At 35.9% G+C, this 16,741-nt stretch overlaps 1 protein-coding gene across 2 annotated transcripts in view; it reads right to left on the bottom strand.

Moving 5' to 3' along the window:
• Positions 1-10,900: 10,900 nt before the first annotated feature.
• Positions 10,901-16,741, bottom strand: part of DHRSX (dehydrogenase/reductase X-linked) — a 139,080-nt gene continuing 133,239 nt past the window's right edge. For both annotated transcript variants that reach the window (XM_087938394.1, XM_087938393.1), the window contains exon 7: positions 10,901-11,367. In XM_087938394.1, the coding sequence (XP_087794520.1) occupies positions 11,179-11,367 (189 nt within the window). In that variant the 3' untranslated portion in view covers positions 10,901-11,178. The remainder of the gene's footprint in view (positions 11,368-16,741) is intronic.

Below are 16,741 nucleotides of genomic sequence, written 5' to 3'. Positions count from 1 at the left end.
TGTTAACAAACTCTACTGGATGCAGAATTCTTTATTCCATCATGCCAGGTTGCAGGAAAAACAGGCAGAAGATTATTAAGAGTTGTGCAATTCACTTTCAGCTATTCTAAAATAAAGGGCAGAGCAGAAAATAACATGTTATCATCTTGGCAAATTTATATTTTTTGATTATCTGCTATCTCTGTTAAATTCTCCTCCCCACCTTGGGATAATTATACGGTTAGATGTTTAATTTACTTATTTATTTAGCATATGGCATGGAAGGCCAGGGAGGCTACAATGTTATGCACTCAGTAGAAGTCCTGGCAGCTGACAGTTGCTAGTCCAAGAATCTGGGAGCTCATCCTGTCCTGCAGAACTAGATTCAAACCACCAGAGTGAATGGATATGATACACGTTGCCATTGAGTAATAGATTTTGCTCCTAATCTGTACTTATACCCATGGATAAAGGTAATGTAATGATGAGACAAAGTTTGTGAACCCTTTAAAACGGCGAACTCTGTCTATGTTGTGGGGGCGGAAGTACGTCAAACTTTAGATTTACTAACTGGTGGCATGTTTGTCAGCAACAATTATTTCAACTTCAAATATGCCAGACAACTAGCAGATAAAATAGGTTGAATTTATTCAGAATTGGACTCTAGTTGGGCAGATCAAGGTGGCTGGAAATACAGTCTTACTTGGTTACCTAGGAAGATTTGATTCTATAATTCTTGAAGAAGTGGGCACAATCTTTAGGGATTGGCTTGTTGGACTCCTGCCTCTCATGGCTTCCGAAAGCTGCTTGGGAAGTTATATCAGCTTTCTTAAGAGAGGGGGTGGGTTGAGGAGGGGTAATGGTACACTGTCATGGCCCTCAATGGACCAATCATACTGGACAATTTCCATCCACTCTCCAATCTTCCATCTCAGAGAAGATTGTTGGCAAAGTACAGTAATTGGGCGCGCTTACAAAAGATACTGGAATCTTTTCAGTATTGTGGATAACCTGGGGAAAAAACAGATTACTGGATCTAGATCTTTTATGGTCAGGTTACAGGTTTGGACATTGCACTGAGATGGATGGTCATGCTTGTTAAAAAAACGTATGATGATGTTGGGATAAAGACGGTGCAAACTTCCATGCCCTTTTAGATCTTTCAGTGGCTTTTGATATCATTAACTATAGTACGTTTTTGGACCTCTTATTCGGATCAGATTATGGGGCACAGCACTGAAGTGGTTCTTTGTTACTGATTCCAGTCTGTACTGGTAGAGGGAGGGACAGTGAGCTGAAGGCCTAAGACACGGGCTCAGCCTTTAGCAAGACTGAATGCTGTGGATGCTTAGTCCTTCTGGTTCTGGAGATTTTCTAGCTTTTCTACCATGAACTTCTGAATGGAATTCAGGTTTAATGCATTGGCCGACTCATGGATGAATTATCACATAGAGTACTTACTCTATGTGGCCTTTCTTTGAAGACCACTTGGAGGCTGCAATTGATTCAGAATGAGGCAGCATTAGCAGTGATGGGAAAGTCTTGCTAATGCTATGTAATATCTTGTTACGTGAACTCCATTGGTTTCCAGTTGGTTTCTGCATGCAGTTCATGATGTTGGTTATTAATTATTAAGCCCCATATGGCATAATAGCTAGTTATTTGAGGGGCCACCTATTTTCTGTAGTCTCAGTCTGTACTTTGCATTTCAAAATGTCTAGCTTTGGATAACATTGATTAAACTATGCCACCTAACACCCACAGGAATCAGACCTGTTCTGTTTCAGTACCTAGCTGTTATAGCAGTATTTCTCCAGAGTTTACATTATCCCAAATTTTCCCAACATCGAGACATTCTTAAAAATTTTATTTATCCCCATATGGTTGGGAGACTTAGCAGGCCAATCAGTTGGAAGTGATGTGATTGGAGGTTATGTTGTTCTTTGGACAATGTTTTTTTTTTAAATTCTGTTTCCTTTCATTTGTAAGACTGCCCAGAGTTGTTTTGACATTTGATGGCCTAAAATAGTAATTAATAACCAACCAAGCATTTCCATACTTGACCAGTTCTGGGCATCAGCTTGGAGATATCTTTGCCCTTTACAGAACTGCTTCAAATCATTAATATTTTGAGCTATTTTAATGAATTTCTATAGAGAATTAGGAAGATAATTTGGGGGTAAAAAGGCAAGAACAATTATGTAAGCAAACGTTCCTTAACTCCTGGGAAACATGATAACATAAGGAAAAGCCTCAAGTAGACCCCTCTCTGATTCACCAGGATGTAAAAGAAAAGTGAGGGAAAGCACATTCACATTGTATCTCTTATTATAACATATCCTAATAATGGATAATTTTCTGGTGGAGTCTTTTTCCGGATCTTCCCTATCCCAAAAGGGAACTAGTTCTTACTTCAAGTTCAATGAGCTGTGGTGGCACAGTGGTTAGAATGCAGTACTGCAGTGTCCTTCTGCTGATTGCTGGCTGTAGTTTGACAGTTCAGTTCAAGGTTGACTCAGCCTTTCATCCTTCCGAAGTTGGTAAAATAAGAACCCAGTTTGTTGGCGGCAATATGCTGGCTCTGTAAACCAATTAGAGGGGGCTGTAAAGCCCTGGGAAGCAGTATATAATTCTAAGTGCTATTGCTATTATGCCAGAACATTTCAGTTGGGTTAACATCAGGGCCATGATTGGGTGATTTCTGCTTTTAACTATTCTTTTGTAGAATAAATCCGGTGCTTAGGACCATTCCCCCAATGTTATCCTTAGATTCAAGAATGTTGCACCTCTTTTATCTGCAATAGTGTAACCCATAGTTCCCCTAACTGGCAATTAGACTCTCACATTCTATGTAGGAATATTGACCCATTTACCCTTCACCAGAGTAACATTTGAGGATTTATAGCAAAAATTCCTTGTTTCTGGTCCTATCATATTATTTCTATGGGACTGTGGTCTGGTTTTTGACTTGGCCATTACAAAACACTGAACTTGATCTTCATTCTCCTGAAAACTTAAATTTATGTTTAGGATCATTATCCTGATGCCTGACTCATTTTCATTTCAACTGACAATCTAACATTCTTCTGCAGAGCTTGTAGCAAAGGAGAATCCACATTTCCTCCAAAGATGACAAGTCAGTCCCAGAAACCCCCAAAGATGATGCTACTATGTCCTTGCTTGAAGTCAGCTTGAATTCCTTCTTGTAGAACACCAGAAAAGTTATCTTTCCATCAAAGAGCAATACCCATGTAGCCAAAAAGTTCTACTTTTGATTGCATACTCTAGAAATCTGGATGGTCACCCAGGTACTTTTTGGCAAACTTGAGATAAGAATCAAAGTTAATGAGCCATGTCGCCCAAGGCAGTGTTCTAGGACCCACACTCTTTATACTCTACATAAATGATCTTTGTGATCACCTTATAAGCAACAGCATCCTCTTCACTGATGATATGTCGTAAAACTATTCAACACCAGCAATAATGCTACTGTCCTTCAAAGCGACCTTGATTATGTGTCTGAGTGGTCAATCAATTGGCAACTCCAAATCTCAACCAACAAATGCTCTGTCCTACACATTGGTAAAAAAAAAAGAAATCAGTACACCAAATACAAGCTAGGCAGATATGACCTCGTTGATGACCCTCACCCTGTTAAGGACCTTGGACTACTCATATCAAATGACCTAAGAGTTAGAGCTCATTGCAACAACATTGCCAAAAAGGCTTTAAGAGTTGTAAATCTAATCTTACGTAGCTTCTCCTCCGGTAATACTGAATTGCTAACTAGGGCATACAAAACCTTTGCTAGACCAATACTTGAATACAGCTCATCTGTCTGGAATCTGCACTTTATATCAGATATCAATACAATTGAGCAGGTCTAAAAGTATTTCACAAGAAGAATACCACACTCCTCTGCTCTCAACAGGCTTGAGATTTGGGGCTTGGTCAACCTAGAACTATGCCATCTATGGTTGGACTTAAGCATAGTACACAAAATTATCTGCTTCAATGTCCTACCAGTCAATGACTACTTCTGCTGCAACTGCAACAACACAAGAGCACACAACAGATACAAACTTAATGTAAACCTCTCCAAACCTGATTGCAGAAAGTACGATTTCAGCAACAAAGTGGTCAATGCCTGGAATGCACTACCTGACTCTGCTGTTACATCCTCAAACCCCAACTCTTTTACCCTTAAACTATCCACTATTGACCTCACCCCATTCCTAAGAGGTCTGTAAGGGGCGTGCATAAGCACAGAATCATGCTGATCATCCCTGTCCTATTGTCCCCATTTATTTGTACCTATTTCCTGTATTCATATTCATGTTTATTCTTATATCTATTATATCTTGTAAGCGATTGACAAATCAAATAAATAAAAAAATAAAAAAAATGTCTTTTGTCTTGCTATTCTTCAATGAGTTCCATTTTATCCAGTGTTTTTTATGGAATCATATTTTAGCCACAGTGATAAAAAGACCTCCAGTTTCCTAGATGGTGTTCTGGAATTTTGAACTTTATGAATAATTTTACAATGAAAGGAGACAAAATTTGTGAGATGTATTTAGAGCATGGCTGACCTAAATCAGTCATCACTGCTTAATGTGGTACTACTGACCCTTTAATTGGATTTATTAACAAAGAGGATGGGGTGATTACATTTTTAACACTGGTCTATCAATTATTGGATAACTTGGCTTTTGAAAAAAAAAGAATGAAGTTATATGTTCAGACTTGCTTTACATACAGTAGGACCACATGAAGTTTTAATAACATTAGTAATGAAGATATGAAAATATTCAAAAGGGAATATTTTAAAAATAGAACCGTGCACTATTTTGTAATATAAAAAGCTTTATAAACCTTCTTCTCTCACCCTGTATACTTATGGAGTCAAATACCATATCATTGAGCAAATTTAATGTTTGAACTAAATTGTTACCTAAATACTGCCATTTCTGCTGACTACCAGCTGCCTGAAATCTGGCAGTTCAAATCCCACCAGGCTCAAGGTTGACTCAGCCTTCCATCCTACCGAAGAGGGTAAAATGAGGACCCAGATTGTTGGGGGCAAGAGACTGATTCTGTAAAACCACTTAGAGAGGACTATAAATCACTACAAAGCGGTATATAAGTCTAAGTGCTATTGCAGTATCAGTATTATTTACAGATTATATCACATCATATTCTTAATAAACTAATATGTATATTTACATATAAGCAGACCAAAATAAAGGCTGGATAAAAATAAATATAAGCAATGACTTTTTGTGTGGTAGAGTTGGAAACTCTGTGATGCGTTTGTGTGAATCAAGCTACACTTGTTTTGCTTGCAAAGATTCTGTAAATATTGGAACATTCTAAGGAATAACTTCTCATCCTGTTTCTCTAAGGACAAAGCTTTCTTCGCATATTTCAGGCCTGCAGGGACTGCAGTCAACCACATGAATTTGATCCCTCTTGATTCCAGCAGACTCTTGCTGTGGTTTAGTTTTCTTTAAAAACAAAAAGAAAGCAAAAAAATAAATAAGGATTTTCAGGCTGTACATAGCAACAGCAGCAGCAGCAGCAACAACAACAATAATCCTTCCTGATATTCACAGCTTTGTAGTTGAAAATTCAACAGTAGCATGAAAAATATCCAGCTGAAGTCATTCCTCAAGGCTGAACTGTATTAATTGACTGAAGAGAAGGGTAGGATGCTTCAAAATCTTTGTCTTAAAAAACGATCAATATAATACTAAGAGAATGGTATGGATTCTTTTTATACTTTCATAATCTACAAAATGCATATATTTATTTCTATATGTTTATATAACATGAGAAGATGGAACAAGTTACAATTATTTTCACTCTTTTCATTCATTAATACAAGAAAATAAATGCTTACATGCATGTAGCTTGCCTGGGTGAAATATTTAGCTTTTGTTCGAAATTTCATTTTTTTGAGAGATGTCCTGTGTGACAGAGACGGACATTGTAGCAAAAAAAATGCAGTATATTGTTCCTCAATTACTGTATAAAGTATCATCGAGTTTGAACTATTTTGTAAAAAATAGTTCATCTCTGATCTTTTTGTAGAATAGATTGATTTACATAATCACTTTGGTCATTGAGTGGATGAAAATAAATTATAGCAAGTCAATTCAGAACAAGTCCCACGTCAAATTCCACATTAAACACCAAAAAAACCCCTATGATTTGCTCTAACTTAAGGTTGCTAACCTATCAAAAATTAAAACTATGGTTTAAATCTAAGTTTAGGTGTTCTCCGAGATATTCAACAAGAATTGGCTCATTGGTTCTCCCAGGTTTTACCCTTTTCTATATCAAGAAACTAGGGAGTCTCTTTTAGACATTTGCCGTATCCTCATCCCTTCTGGAGGCTCAGCTGCTGTTTGTCCATTGTCTAGCCCACTGTTCCTCCTATCTTCCAAGGAGATTCCCATGTACCTTTACAGGGTCCTTGAGCTCTTTCCACACCATCCCTACTGTTGATCTTTTTTTTCACAGACTTGAAAGACCCTGTTGTTTAGGACCACCATCTACTCTTTTACAAAGCAAATTCTTCTCTGCAATTTTATGCAGGGTGCAGAGTGAAAAAAACTCATGTGCTGGGCTTTCTTATTGTTTCTGCGGCCAGCAGAATGGCCAGGATGCATGGTACATTAAATTCACTGTCTGACTATGTCAGTAGACTTTTGAATGAGGTATATATCATTTATTCTATAGATTAAAGTTAAGGAGCTTTGGTTGATAGCTGTTTTTCCACTGAATCTTTAAGATAAATTTTCTCTTTCCTTCCAAATAAATGGTACAGAAGACTCAGAGAAAAACAAGCAAAATGACTGCTAAGAATAGGAGTGGGAATGGAACAAAGTGAACATTATATGAAATTAACAGCCTACATCAGAAATAGAAAGGTTCTTGAAAATTAGCTTACTTGAATACTAGGATATTGATTACTGTGAAAAATAATGTTAGTTGAGAAAAGGGCAAGCAAAAATAGGAATTTCATTTTGTTTTTCCTTTTTATAGAATGCATTCTGAGCTTCTTACTAATACTGCTAGAATATAATTAGAAGTGATGTTGAATATGTATTGTACAAAGGATTGTCAAGCAATAATAACACACTATATACCCTTTTAATTGTAATGCCTGTTATTTTCATTCACAGAGCACCATTTCCTTCAAATTTAGCTTCTGCCACTTTTCAACTTTGCTGCCCCAAGCAACTGTCTTTAAAAGTAATGGCTTGTTTATTCACTCATGCCCTAAGCTGAAAAACTCACTATAAATTAGCAAAATACATGTGAGCATAGACAGAGCTCCAGCAATTTATGTCTGAACTGTCCTATCAAACCTCACAAATTGAGAGGTAATTATAAATTAGTATCTAGTATATATAGCATAGAAAAAAGTTAGGAATTAATGACCACTCCTAAACATGGTGGTACCATGTTAGAGAACCATGGTGGAGCAGTGGTTAGAATGCAGAATTTCAGGCTAATTCTGCTAATTACCAGCAGTCTGGTCCTCACTGGCTCAAATTTGACTCAGTTTTCCATCCTTCCGAGGTCAGTAAAATGAGAAGCCAGGTTGCTGGGAGCAAAATGCTGAGTCCGTAAACAGCTTAAAGACGGCTATAAAGCAATATGAAGAGGTATATGTCTGAATGCTATTGCTATTGCTAGTACAACCAAGCAAATTAAAATCCAAATGAAGGTAAGAATTAGTTTGGAAGCACTGCCCACTCATCCATCCTGAAGCCACACACATTTGTTTGTAATGAATCTTTATTTGGTACTACTAAACTTCTGTTCTGATTCAGATGATCTCAGAGCCTCACAAAATTCTGGACAATTGTTCACATCAGCTGTTTTGAACAATGCTAAGCAACCAGTTTTCAAATGCATTTATTATTATTATTTTTTTAAAAATAAAGAGAAGCTTTCACATTATTTTTTCAATTCAGAAAAATATGGTACGAATGCTTTGGAATGTGCATAGAGAAACTGTGTTCAGTAGTTGAAGAATGAGTAGGAGCTGTCACTGATCCCAGAATAAACTGTGTTGCAAAACAAAGCTCTACTGAGAGCTCCCGGTTATGAATAGCTGAAAGAAGAATACATTAAAAAAAAAAACTTTAATCCCAAGAGCTATTTTTTGTCAGACTGGAAAATAAACATATTGTCAAATATACTCCTCGCAACTTCTCTGAATATTATTATTTTCATTTTAAAAAATAGCAATAACCACATTTTCATAAAACCTTGTTCTCAAGGAATGCTAACTTTTAAAAAAAAGCTAAAAAATTTTCTACATTACAATCAAATTTTGACTGTTCTTTGATGAGTATTTCTGTTCTGCCATTTCATGAGATCATGTTTGTTTTGGGGTGTCTCAGAAGCACTATTAAATAAAAGCATTCAGTACTTAAATCAAGAGGGAACATAAGAATAGCATTCATTCATTACACATATTCAGCAATTCTTCCATCCTAGTAGCCGCTTTACTTTAAATATTCATAAGTTGAACTGCTTCTAATGCAATTGTGAAGGTGAGAAATTTGTGCAAGCACATTTTTTTACATCATTTCCTGAGATTTGAAAACTTCTGCCACTTTCATATTTATTTGCCTGAAGATCATCCATCAATGGTTTTTGTTCAAATCTCTACCACCTTTTGTTCCTTTAATGAGTTGACACATGATAGCTGGGAAAGATCCGTTCTCCAAAGCACCTGAGGGCAGGACAAAAAGCAATGGGTGAAAGGTCATTAGAGAGTATTCCAACCAAAATCTAAGGAATCATTGTATAAGTTTTTCTAAGGAGAAACTTCCTGACAGTAGAACAATTAATCAATTGAACCAGCTTGCTTCCTGGAGTTATGTGTGTTCCATTGCTGGTGGTTTTCTATAGAATAGACTGGACAACCATTTGTCCAAGATGAATAACGACTCCTGCCTTGGGCGGGGAAGTGGCGAGAAGACCTCCAAGGTCCCTTCAAGCCCTACAATTCTATGATTCTATATACAGTGTTGTTCAATGTATTAAATTTTGTACAGTGCTCCAGATTTTATGGAAGTCTTGGTGTAGATATGTGTCCAGCTATCCTCAGAACACTGATTGTGGGGCTCATATGGCATATTTCAGTCTCTGGGAGCTGCTTGCAGTTCTTTTCCTTTCAGCTTCTTGAAAGAGTAAGAACAAACAGGTGAGAAAAACATCACTATATCTAGGAACAGGCAGATAGGTTGTCAGCACAAACATATAACAGAAGCTCCAATAAGGGCATCTTTAGCCTCTAAAGAAACAATGGAAATAGAGGTAATATTTTTTAATGAGACAATATTGTTTCAAGGGTAGATGTACTTTAAAAACACTCAAATATTGGTAGAATGTGGGCACGAATGCTTTTAAAGTGACAGTGCTCATATTATTTCACTGCTGTTGCCAATTTATGAACAGTGCTTTCTGTGGTTATGTTAAATGTATTGGGAAAAATTAAACTGTATACTTCTTTTCAAGATTTACACTCTGCTTACAAAACAATCAGGAGTCCATGAGGACCAAAATGGTAGATAAATTGCTGAAATCAAATAAATCAACAACATAAAGTCCAGTTATCCTGCAAATAAAAAAAACAGTAATACAAAAGATTTCAAAGACATACCAACATTACAAACTTTTGATTATGATAATTTAAATTTGTAAAGTGTGTGCATGCTGAAGTTAACATCACAACTAAAAGAGATTCTTAACACTATCAAGCAGACTTCAGTTTACTAGATTCTTTGAATAAATAAATAAAATTGTTGACATCAGTCTGGAGTGAATCACTGGAAGGTGATTTCTTAACCACCAATATATAAAATTAAAATATAGCTGTGCCAATGCACTGGACAGGTGCCAGCTCTAGCTTCTGTTTTACACATTATAACCTCTACTGATTTGATTGCCTTTAGCCATCTCATAGTCATTCATAAACAACTATAACAATCTGGACATGAATTGGGATATGCAAAGACAGCAGTAGCAAAGGACTATTGCTATTGACATGATCATCTTTATAAAAACATTTAGAATAGAATAAAATTCTTTATTGGCCAAGTGTGATTGGACATACAAAGAATTTATCTTCGGTGCATAAGTCCTCAGTGTACATAATCCCAAACTATCTAGAAAGTCAACTTCAGTCCAGCACAGTTGAAAGAGAATTGTGTCATCTGACCTAGAGGACTACATTTTAAATGTACACATTTAAAATTTAAAATGTGCTAGATTATGAAATTGTACCTGTATAACTAAAAATATTATAGTGCAGCTTGTAAAAAGCAGTCTAATATCTGAATCCATAGAAGAGCACCCCAGTGTTAAGACATATTTTTTCCTATCCTCATTTCAAAATGTTTGAAATAAGCAATGATATTTTAAGAAAAAACCCCACAAATAAATTATTTAATGGCAAGTGCAAAATATTCCATAGGGAAAACAGATCATTTATTTGGTACATGGCATTTTTTGAATGTTAAATAAACTGTTCCAGAAAATGGAGCAGCTATCAATGAATTATTACGAACTACAAAAAAGTAGTAATTATGTCCTATGTTCAAGGAGTTGATAGACATTTGAAATAGATCATAGTGAATCAAGCATTTGAAATATGAAAAGAAGTTATGTTTGTGATCTTAGGCATGCTGGTTTTAAGATATGTGAAAAAATTAACATCAGATGAGTTTTATATTTCTTTGAAAGGACCAAAAATGCCAAAATTAAGAATTAAAAAAAACACTCCAGTTTTTTTAAGTTGCTGAAAATCAAATTATCAAATCCTTGGATTCTGAAGAATGGAAAGCACATAATTTTAACCTCTTTGTTTTTATGAAAGAAAACTCTTAATTCTACATAAGGTTAAAGAATTTGTTTTTAATCACAGACAGAAACATTATGATTACAAAATGGATGGTTAAATTTAAAACCACCATACATACAATTCTAGTTGGGAATTTTTTGCCCACCATCATCATTGCCACCACTGCTGGCAGATTGGTAGCTCAAACCATGTCCATACTTGCTCATGTGACTGAAAAGTGAATTCCTGAAGTATGAGTGATGCTGCACAGTCTGGGTCAGTGAGACAGGTTGGATTCTCACAGCAAACCCATAATTTTCTCCCCATGACCTCTAGGATACTACATCAGGAATCCCAACAAGTCTGCAGCTTTCTGTCCAGAGTCTTTTCTGCAACTCAACATCATAAGTGACATCAGCAGATTTTGTCCTTTGCTCGTTGTAAAGGTAGCATCCACCAACTCCTTCCAGTTCTGGTGAAACTGCTGCATAGGTTGATGTAGATGCACCTTCTTCTGGAGTCTGTGGATTGGAGAATTAAACACAATTAAAAATTGAAAATAAAGAATGTGAAAAATTAAGGTGAAATCAGGAACTCCTTTTATGTTTTCTGCATATGTAATTAAGAATTATTCTTATTTCTATGCCATTACCTAGCAATTGAGAGAGAAAATAAATAAGAATGATGCTGACCACACCACTTATTTCTAAAGAAGTGAGTTTAGAAAGAAAAAAAACCATAAGAGACAAAAAGGATCTCAAATGTATGATTAAAGTGGCATGACGGGAAAAATTACAAGATTACAGGGGCCATTCAAAAACAAGGATGAACAATTATTATGTCATTAATAAATTCCTTTATTTGGGATGCTTTTCTATTTATTAGCAACAACAGCCGGACCTTAAAGACTAACTTTCAGTCATTGTAGAACAACTTATTTTCAGGTAAGGTTTCACGGATGTTTTGAAAATCTAAACCCTTTGCAAATGTCAGCCTCCACTTTTTGCTTAAATATGCAAGTGGAAATAATTGGAGGTCATTGCATATCTGAAGATACACTGAAAAGACAGGCCTCTTTACTAAAATGGATTTGGTTCAAGATTTTTCAGTCTCTATGCAGCAGCAACATTATACATTACTGCAAATCATCCTTGCTTCAGAAACAGAATTAATGCATTTCTGAAAGCAAGAAATGATACTGCAGTCTCTAGTGTAATTAGTTCTTTTACCAAGATGACAAGTTCTGTAATCAGCCACAAACAGATGAAAGTGTAAGTTATATGTGTAATGCATTTTGTTCAGTTACAACACACAAGCCAGGGATGATGAAAACAAGAGTGCCAGCAGATTGTGCCATTTAATCCAGAACAGCAAGGTAAAATCAGAGGATTTAATTTTAGTCAAAGAATTATCATCGAAATGCTTGACTTTCAAGGTGAAAACTAGTATGTGTCAGAAGAACACATTCAAATCAAATTGGTGGAATATTATTTGCTTCACATGTAAGTTTAATGGAAGTATTATTAAAATATTCTTAGTTTTTTAAATGATGCATTTAAACTTTTTTATGTATTATTACATTCTAACTGATGTCAATGGGCTGTCATGAATAATTAGACCAAAGCTGGAGTTTTAATTTGCTGACACTGAAAATGTAATGGAAACTTACTCTACGGATTTTACTGAAACTTATAACCATCTGAAACAGTAAACAAAAACAAATCAACTTTACTTTTTTTATTATGAAAACTACAACATAAAATCAGATTGTACATTTAGACCTTGTGAATTAAAAGGCAGAAGTGGAAAAATAAAACTATAGCCTTCAAAAAGCAGTTGTAATCATGTCTGTGCAGATTCTGGGTCGTCCAGGTCATGGTTGTCCCAAAGGTGCTTTTTTCAAGAGGCAACTGCACTTTCTGGCTTTTCTTTGAAGACGTTTCGCTTCTCATCCAAGAAAAAGCTTGTTCCGCTCTGAAGAAGCTTCTTGGATGAGAAATGAAACATCTTCAAAGAAAAACCAGAAAGTCCAGTTGCCTCTTGAAAAAAGCACCTTTGGAATAGTTGTAATAATGAATTTAGTAACATATGTCAGCACTAAAACTATTCATATATACTTTCTCCAAGACTTTTGGGAGAATTTTACACAATAATCTGCTTCCATTCTATTTTGATCTCCATATATGAGGTTTTAAGCAAGCATTGGTTACTGAAGTTAACTGAAGCGATATGTTTTCTAAACTCAGCAAGTGCACAATTTTGATACATTTTATTGGTCAATCTGAACAATGTGAATGTCTCCTACCTATTCTCACAGAGCAATAGATGCCTCATGAACAACAGACTATTATTTTACCTGACCAATATTCTTTTTCTGAATATAGTTTATCCTGTTGTTTTCACCCAATCAAATCCACATCCTAACTAGTAGTCCCACATTCCATGTTTATTTAATAAAACTGTGGAGAGTCCTGGAGACAGCTTTGAAGAAAATAAGCAGAAGCTGTTATGCAAGTAAACAAGGAAACAACAAGAAGCAAACCCCGGGAATGCACACAGCATTAGCAAGAGGCTTAGGTTGATTCTTTTCTGACTCAATGGGGAATAAGAGAAAGGGAAGAGAAAACACATATATTTTGCAATATCTATTCAATATTTCCCATCTCGATAAGTATAATTATTGTATTTCTGTGGAGTTGATCTATCTCTTTGTATTGGTAAAAAAAAACTCCTTTCCACAATAAATACGAACAACTTCAGATAACACTGAATACTGTATATTGTATAGCAATTCCTAATAAGGCTACATGATACTTCTCAGAAGTGAGCTCACACAGCAAGCAAAGGCAAACAGAACTTGGTAGAGAAATGATGAGAACCCAAATCAAGAATTCATGACTAAAGAGTAATACACTGTGAGAGATTGTTGCATCTTCAAATTGTTTATATGAAAATATTATGTCTTGAATAATTGCAAGTTGTATGTTCTCAAAGAGGCTGGTTGACAGTGGGATTGCTTCTTGTTGAGCAAGGCAAGGCTGCTGTAGAAATTTTTAGAGGAATATAAGGCAAACAGTTTTCAAAGTGAAAAAATAGGGAAAACCCTTAGGATTCAACCCAGGAATCTTTGCCAATATAATAAATAGTTCAGGATGATGAAAGGTATAGCTCTAAGAACTGGCAAATCATTTAGAGCAAAAATTTATATTATCAAAGTCTTAATCCCATGCCCACGTATCTACCATAATCATCAGCCAATACCAGTTCTGGTTATAATTGGGGGTTACAATTCCATTTTTAAAATGCTCTCAGTGAAATAAATTTACACAAATATTTGCAGATTAAATAGTGCATAGACTTTTTCCAAAAATGCTTTTCTTGATAACTTGATTCATTTTTTAAAATAATGAAATCTAATTTTTTGAGGAGTGTTTGTTCCATTTATATTCCATGTTAGGCATTTAAAATCCATTTTATGTCAAAAATTTAATCTGGTGTGATGGCCTCTTCATCAGCTCCTTGTAATTGCGTAGATTGCCAGAGCCCTTTTTCACTTCCATTTGCATATCTTCCAGTTTGTCTTTAAAATGTTTTATAAATTAGTTTGCTTTTGATTGAATTTAGTATGAGTATCCGTTGTTTAAAAGAGAAAATCATTCCTTCCAATTTATCCCATTAAAATAATTTTTTTGTTTAAGCTTGTCAATCAAAAAGAAGTGCTCTTTTTATTTGTGCAGAATTCTAATTCGAATATTTTTAAATATAATCATATCTGCGTTATTAATTTCAGTCTCAATACTGAGGCAAAACTTGTTACCTGTTCTTTCTGACACAATCTATAAGAATATATCTTGGTACATTTCTGAGTTTTGCAAACTGTCTATTTATTCTATAGAGTTTGTCGATTTCTGCCCTTCATGTCATCTTGATTCCATTAAAAAAAAGGTTGACCAAAATTTTCTCCAGGATCCTTTGGAACTGTTCTAAATATCAGGAAGAATTATTTTTCCCTTAATTCCAATAACACCAACTTGTCTAAGTGTTTTTCCTTCTCTCCATTTATTCCGTTTTATTTTTAAAAATTTCCACTTTGTCATTAATTTGTTTCTCCAGGAAGACCTTCTATTGATGTTCTATCAAACAAATGAACCAGCAAACATGTGGAAAACTCTTTAAAACATCACCGGCTAGAGCAAACCTCCTTCTCAGGCAGACCGAAATCGACAACTAGCAGATAACCTGAATGTATTTTACTGCAGGTTTGAAAGGAAACTACAGCCACCTATCTCCACAACCCCATCTCAAACACACCAACAACAGCCAAGCCTCCTACAACTGACCCCAACCCATTGGGTTCACAACCTCTGGTGATCACAGAAAAAGAAGTGCAAGATTTATTTCACAGACAAAAGCCAGGAAAAGCACTAGGGCCAGACGAGATAACTCCTTCTTCCTTAAAAGTCTGTGCTAACCAGTTGACCCCCACCTTCACCCGGAATCTTCAATAAATCACTAGATATGTGCTATGTTTTTTCTTGCTTCAAACTCTCTACTATCATCCCAGTGCCAAAGAAGCCCTCCATCAGGGAACTGAAGGCTCTAACATCTGTAGTTATGAAAACCTTTGAAAGGCTAGTGCTGTCCCACCTGAAAACAATCACAGATCCGCTGTTAGATCCTATGCAGTTTGCATACTGAGCAAATAGATCAACAGATGATGCTGTTAATATGGTTCTGCGCTTCATCCTACAACACCTTGAATCTTCAAATACCTACACAAGGGTCCTCTTTGTAGACTTCAGTTCAGCATTCAATACATCATTCCAGACATTCTTCTAACTAAACTAAACCAGCTAGCAGTACCTGAACACACTTGTAAGTGGATTATAAGTTTCCTAATAGACAGGAAGCAGCAGGTGTAGCTAGGCAGAATCACACCTGATATCTGTACAATTAGCACAGCTCCCCCCCGCAAGGCTGTATGCTTTCTCTACTTCTCTTTTCCCTATATACCAATGACTGCATCTCAAACGATCCATCTGGTAAAATACTGAAGATTTCAGATGACATAACAGTGACTGGTTTCATTCGAGACAAGAACGAATCCACATAAGACAGGAGGTTGTACAACTTGTCTTGTGGTGTAACCAGAACAATCTGGAACTGAACACACTCAAAACCGTAGAAATGGTGGTAGACTTTAGGAGAAACCTTCCCATACTACCACCTCTTACAATACTAGACAACACAGTATCAACAGTAGAGACCTTCAAATTTCTAGTTTCTATCATAACACAAGACCTAAAATAAACACCTAACATCAAAAATGTCATCAAAAAAGCACAACAAAGAATGTTCTTACTGTGTCAACTCAGAAAGCTCAAACTGCCCAAGGAGCTGCTGATACAGTTCTACAGAGGAATTATTGAGTCTGTCATCTGCACCTCTATAGCTGTCTGATTTGGTTCTGAAACCAACAAGACAGACACAGACTTCAGAGAGTAATTAACACTGCAGAAAAACAATTACAACCAACTTGCCTTCCATTGAGGACCTGTATACTGCATGAGTCAAAAAGAGAGCTGTGAAAATATTTACAGACCCTTCACATCCTGGACATAAACTGTTTCAACTCCTACCATCAAAATGACACTATAGAGCACTGCACACCAGAACAACTAGACACAAGAACAGTTTTTCCCCGAATGCTATCCAGCCTATTTACAAAGTCTGCATTACTATTACTATTAATCTTCTCCTCACTCCTTATCACCCATCCCCTCCCACTTGTGACTGTATGACTGTAACTTGTTGATTGTATCCTTACGATTTATACTGACTGTATGAGTCAATTGCTTATTGTACTTATTGTATGACTATTATTAAATGTTGTAC

The sequence above is a fragment of the Pseudonaja textilis genome, chromosome 8 (assembly GCF_049901715.1).
Source record: "Pseudonaja textilis isolate UNSWEBS1 chromosome 8, rPseTex1.2, whole genome shotgun sequence".
NCBI lineage: Eukaryota > Metazoa > Chordata > Lepidosauria > Squamata > Elapidae > Pseudonaja > Pseudonaja textilis.
This window is presented reverse-complemented; position numbering and strand designations above follow the sequence as displayed.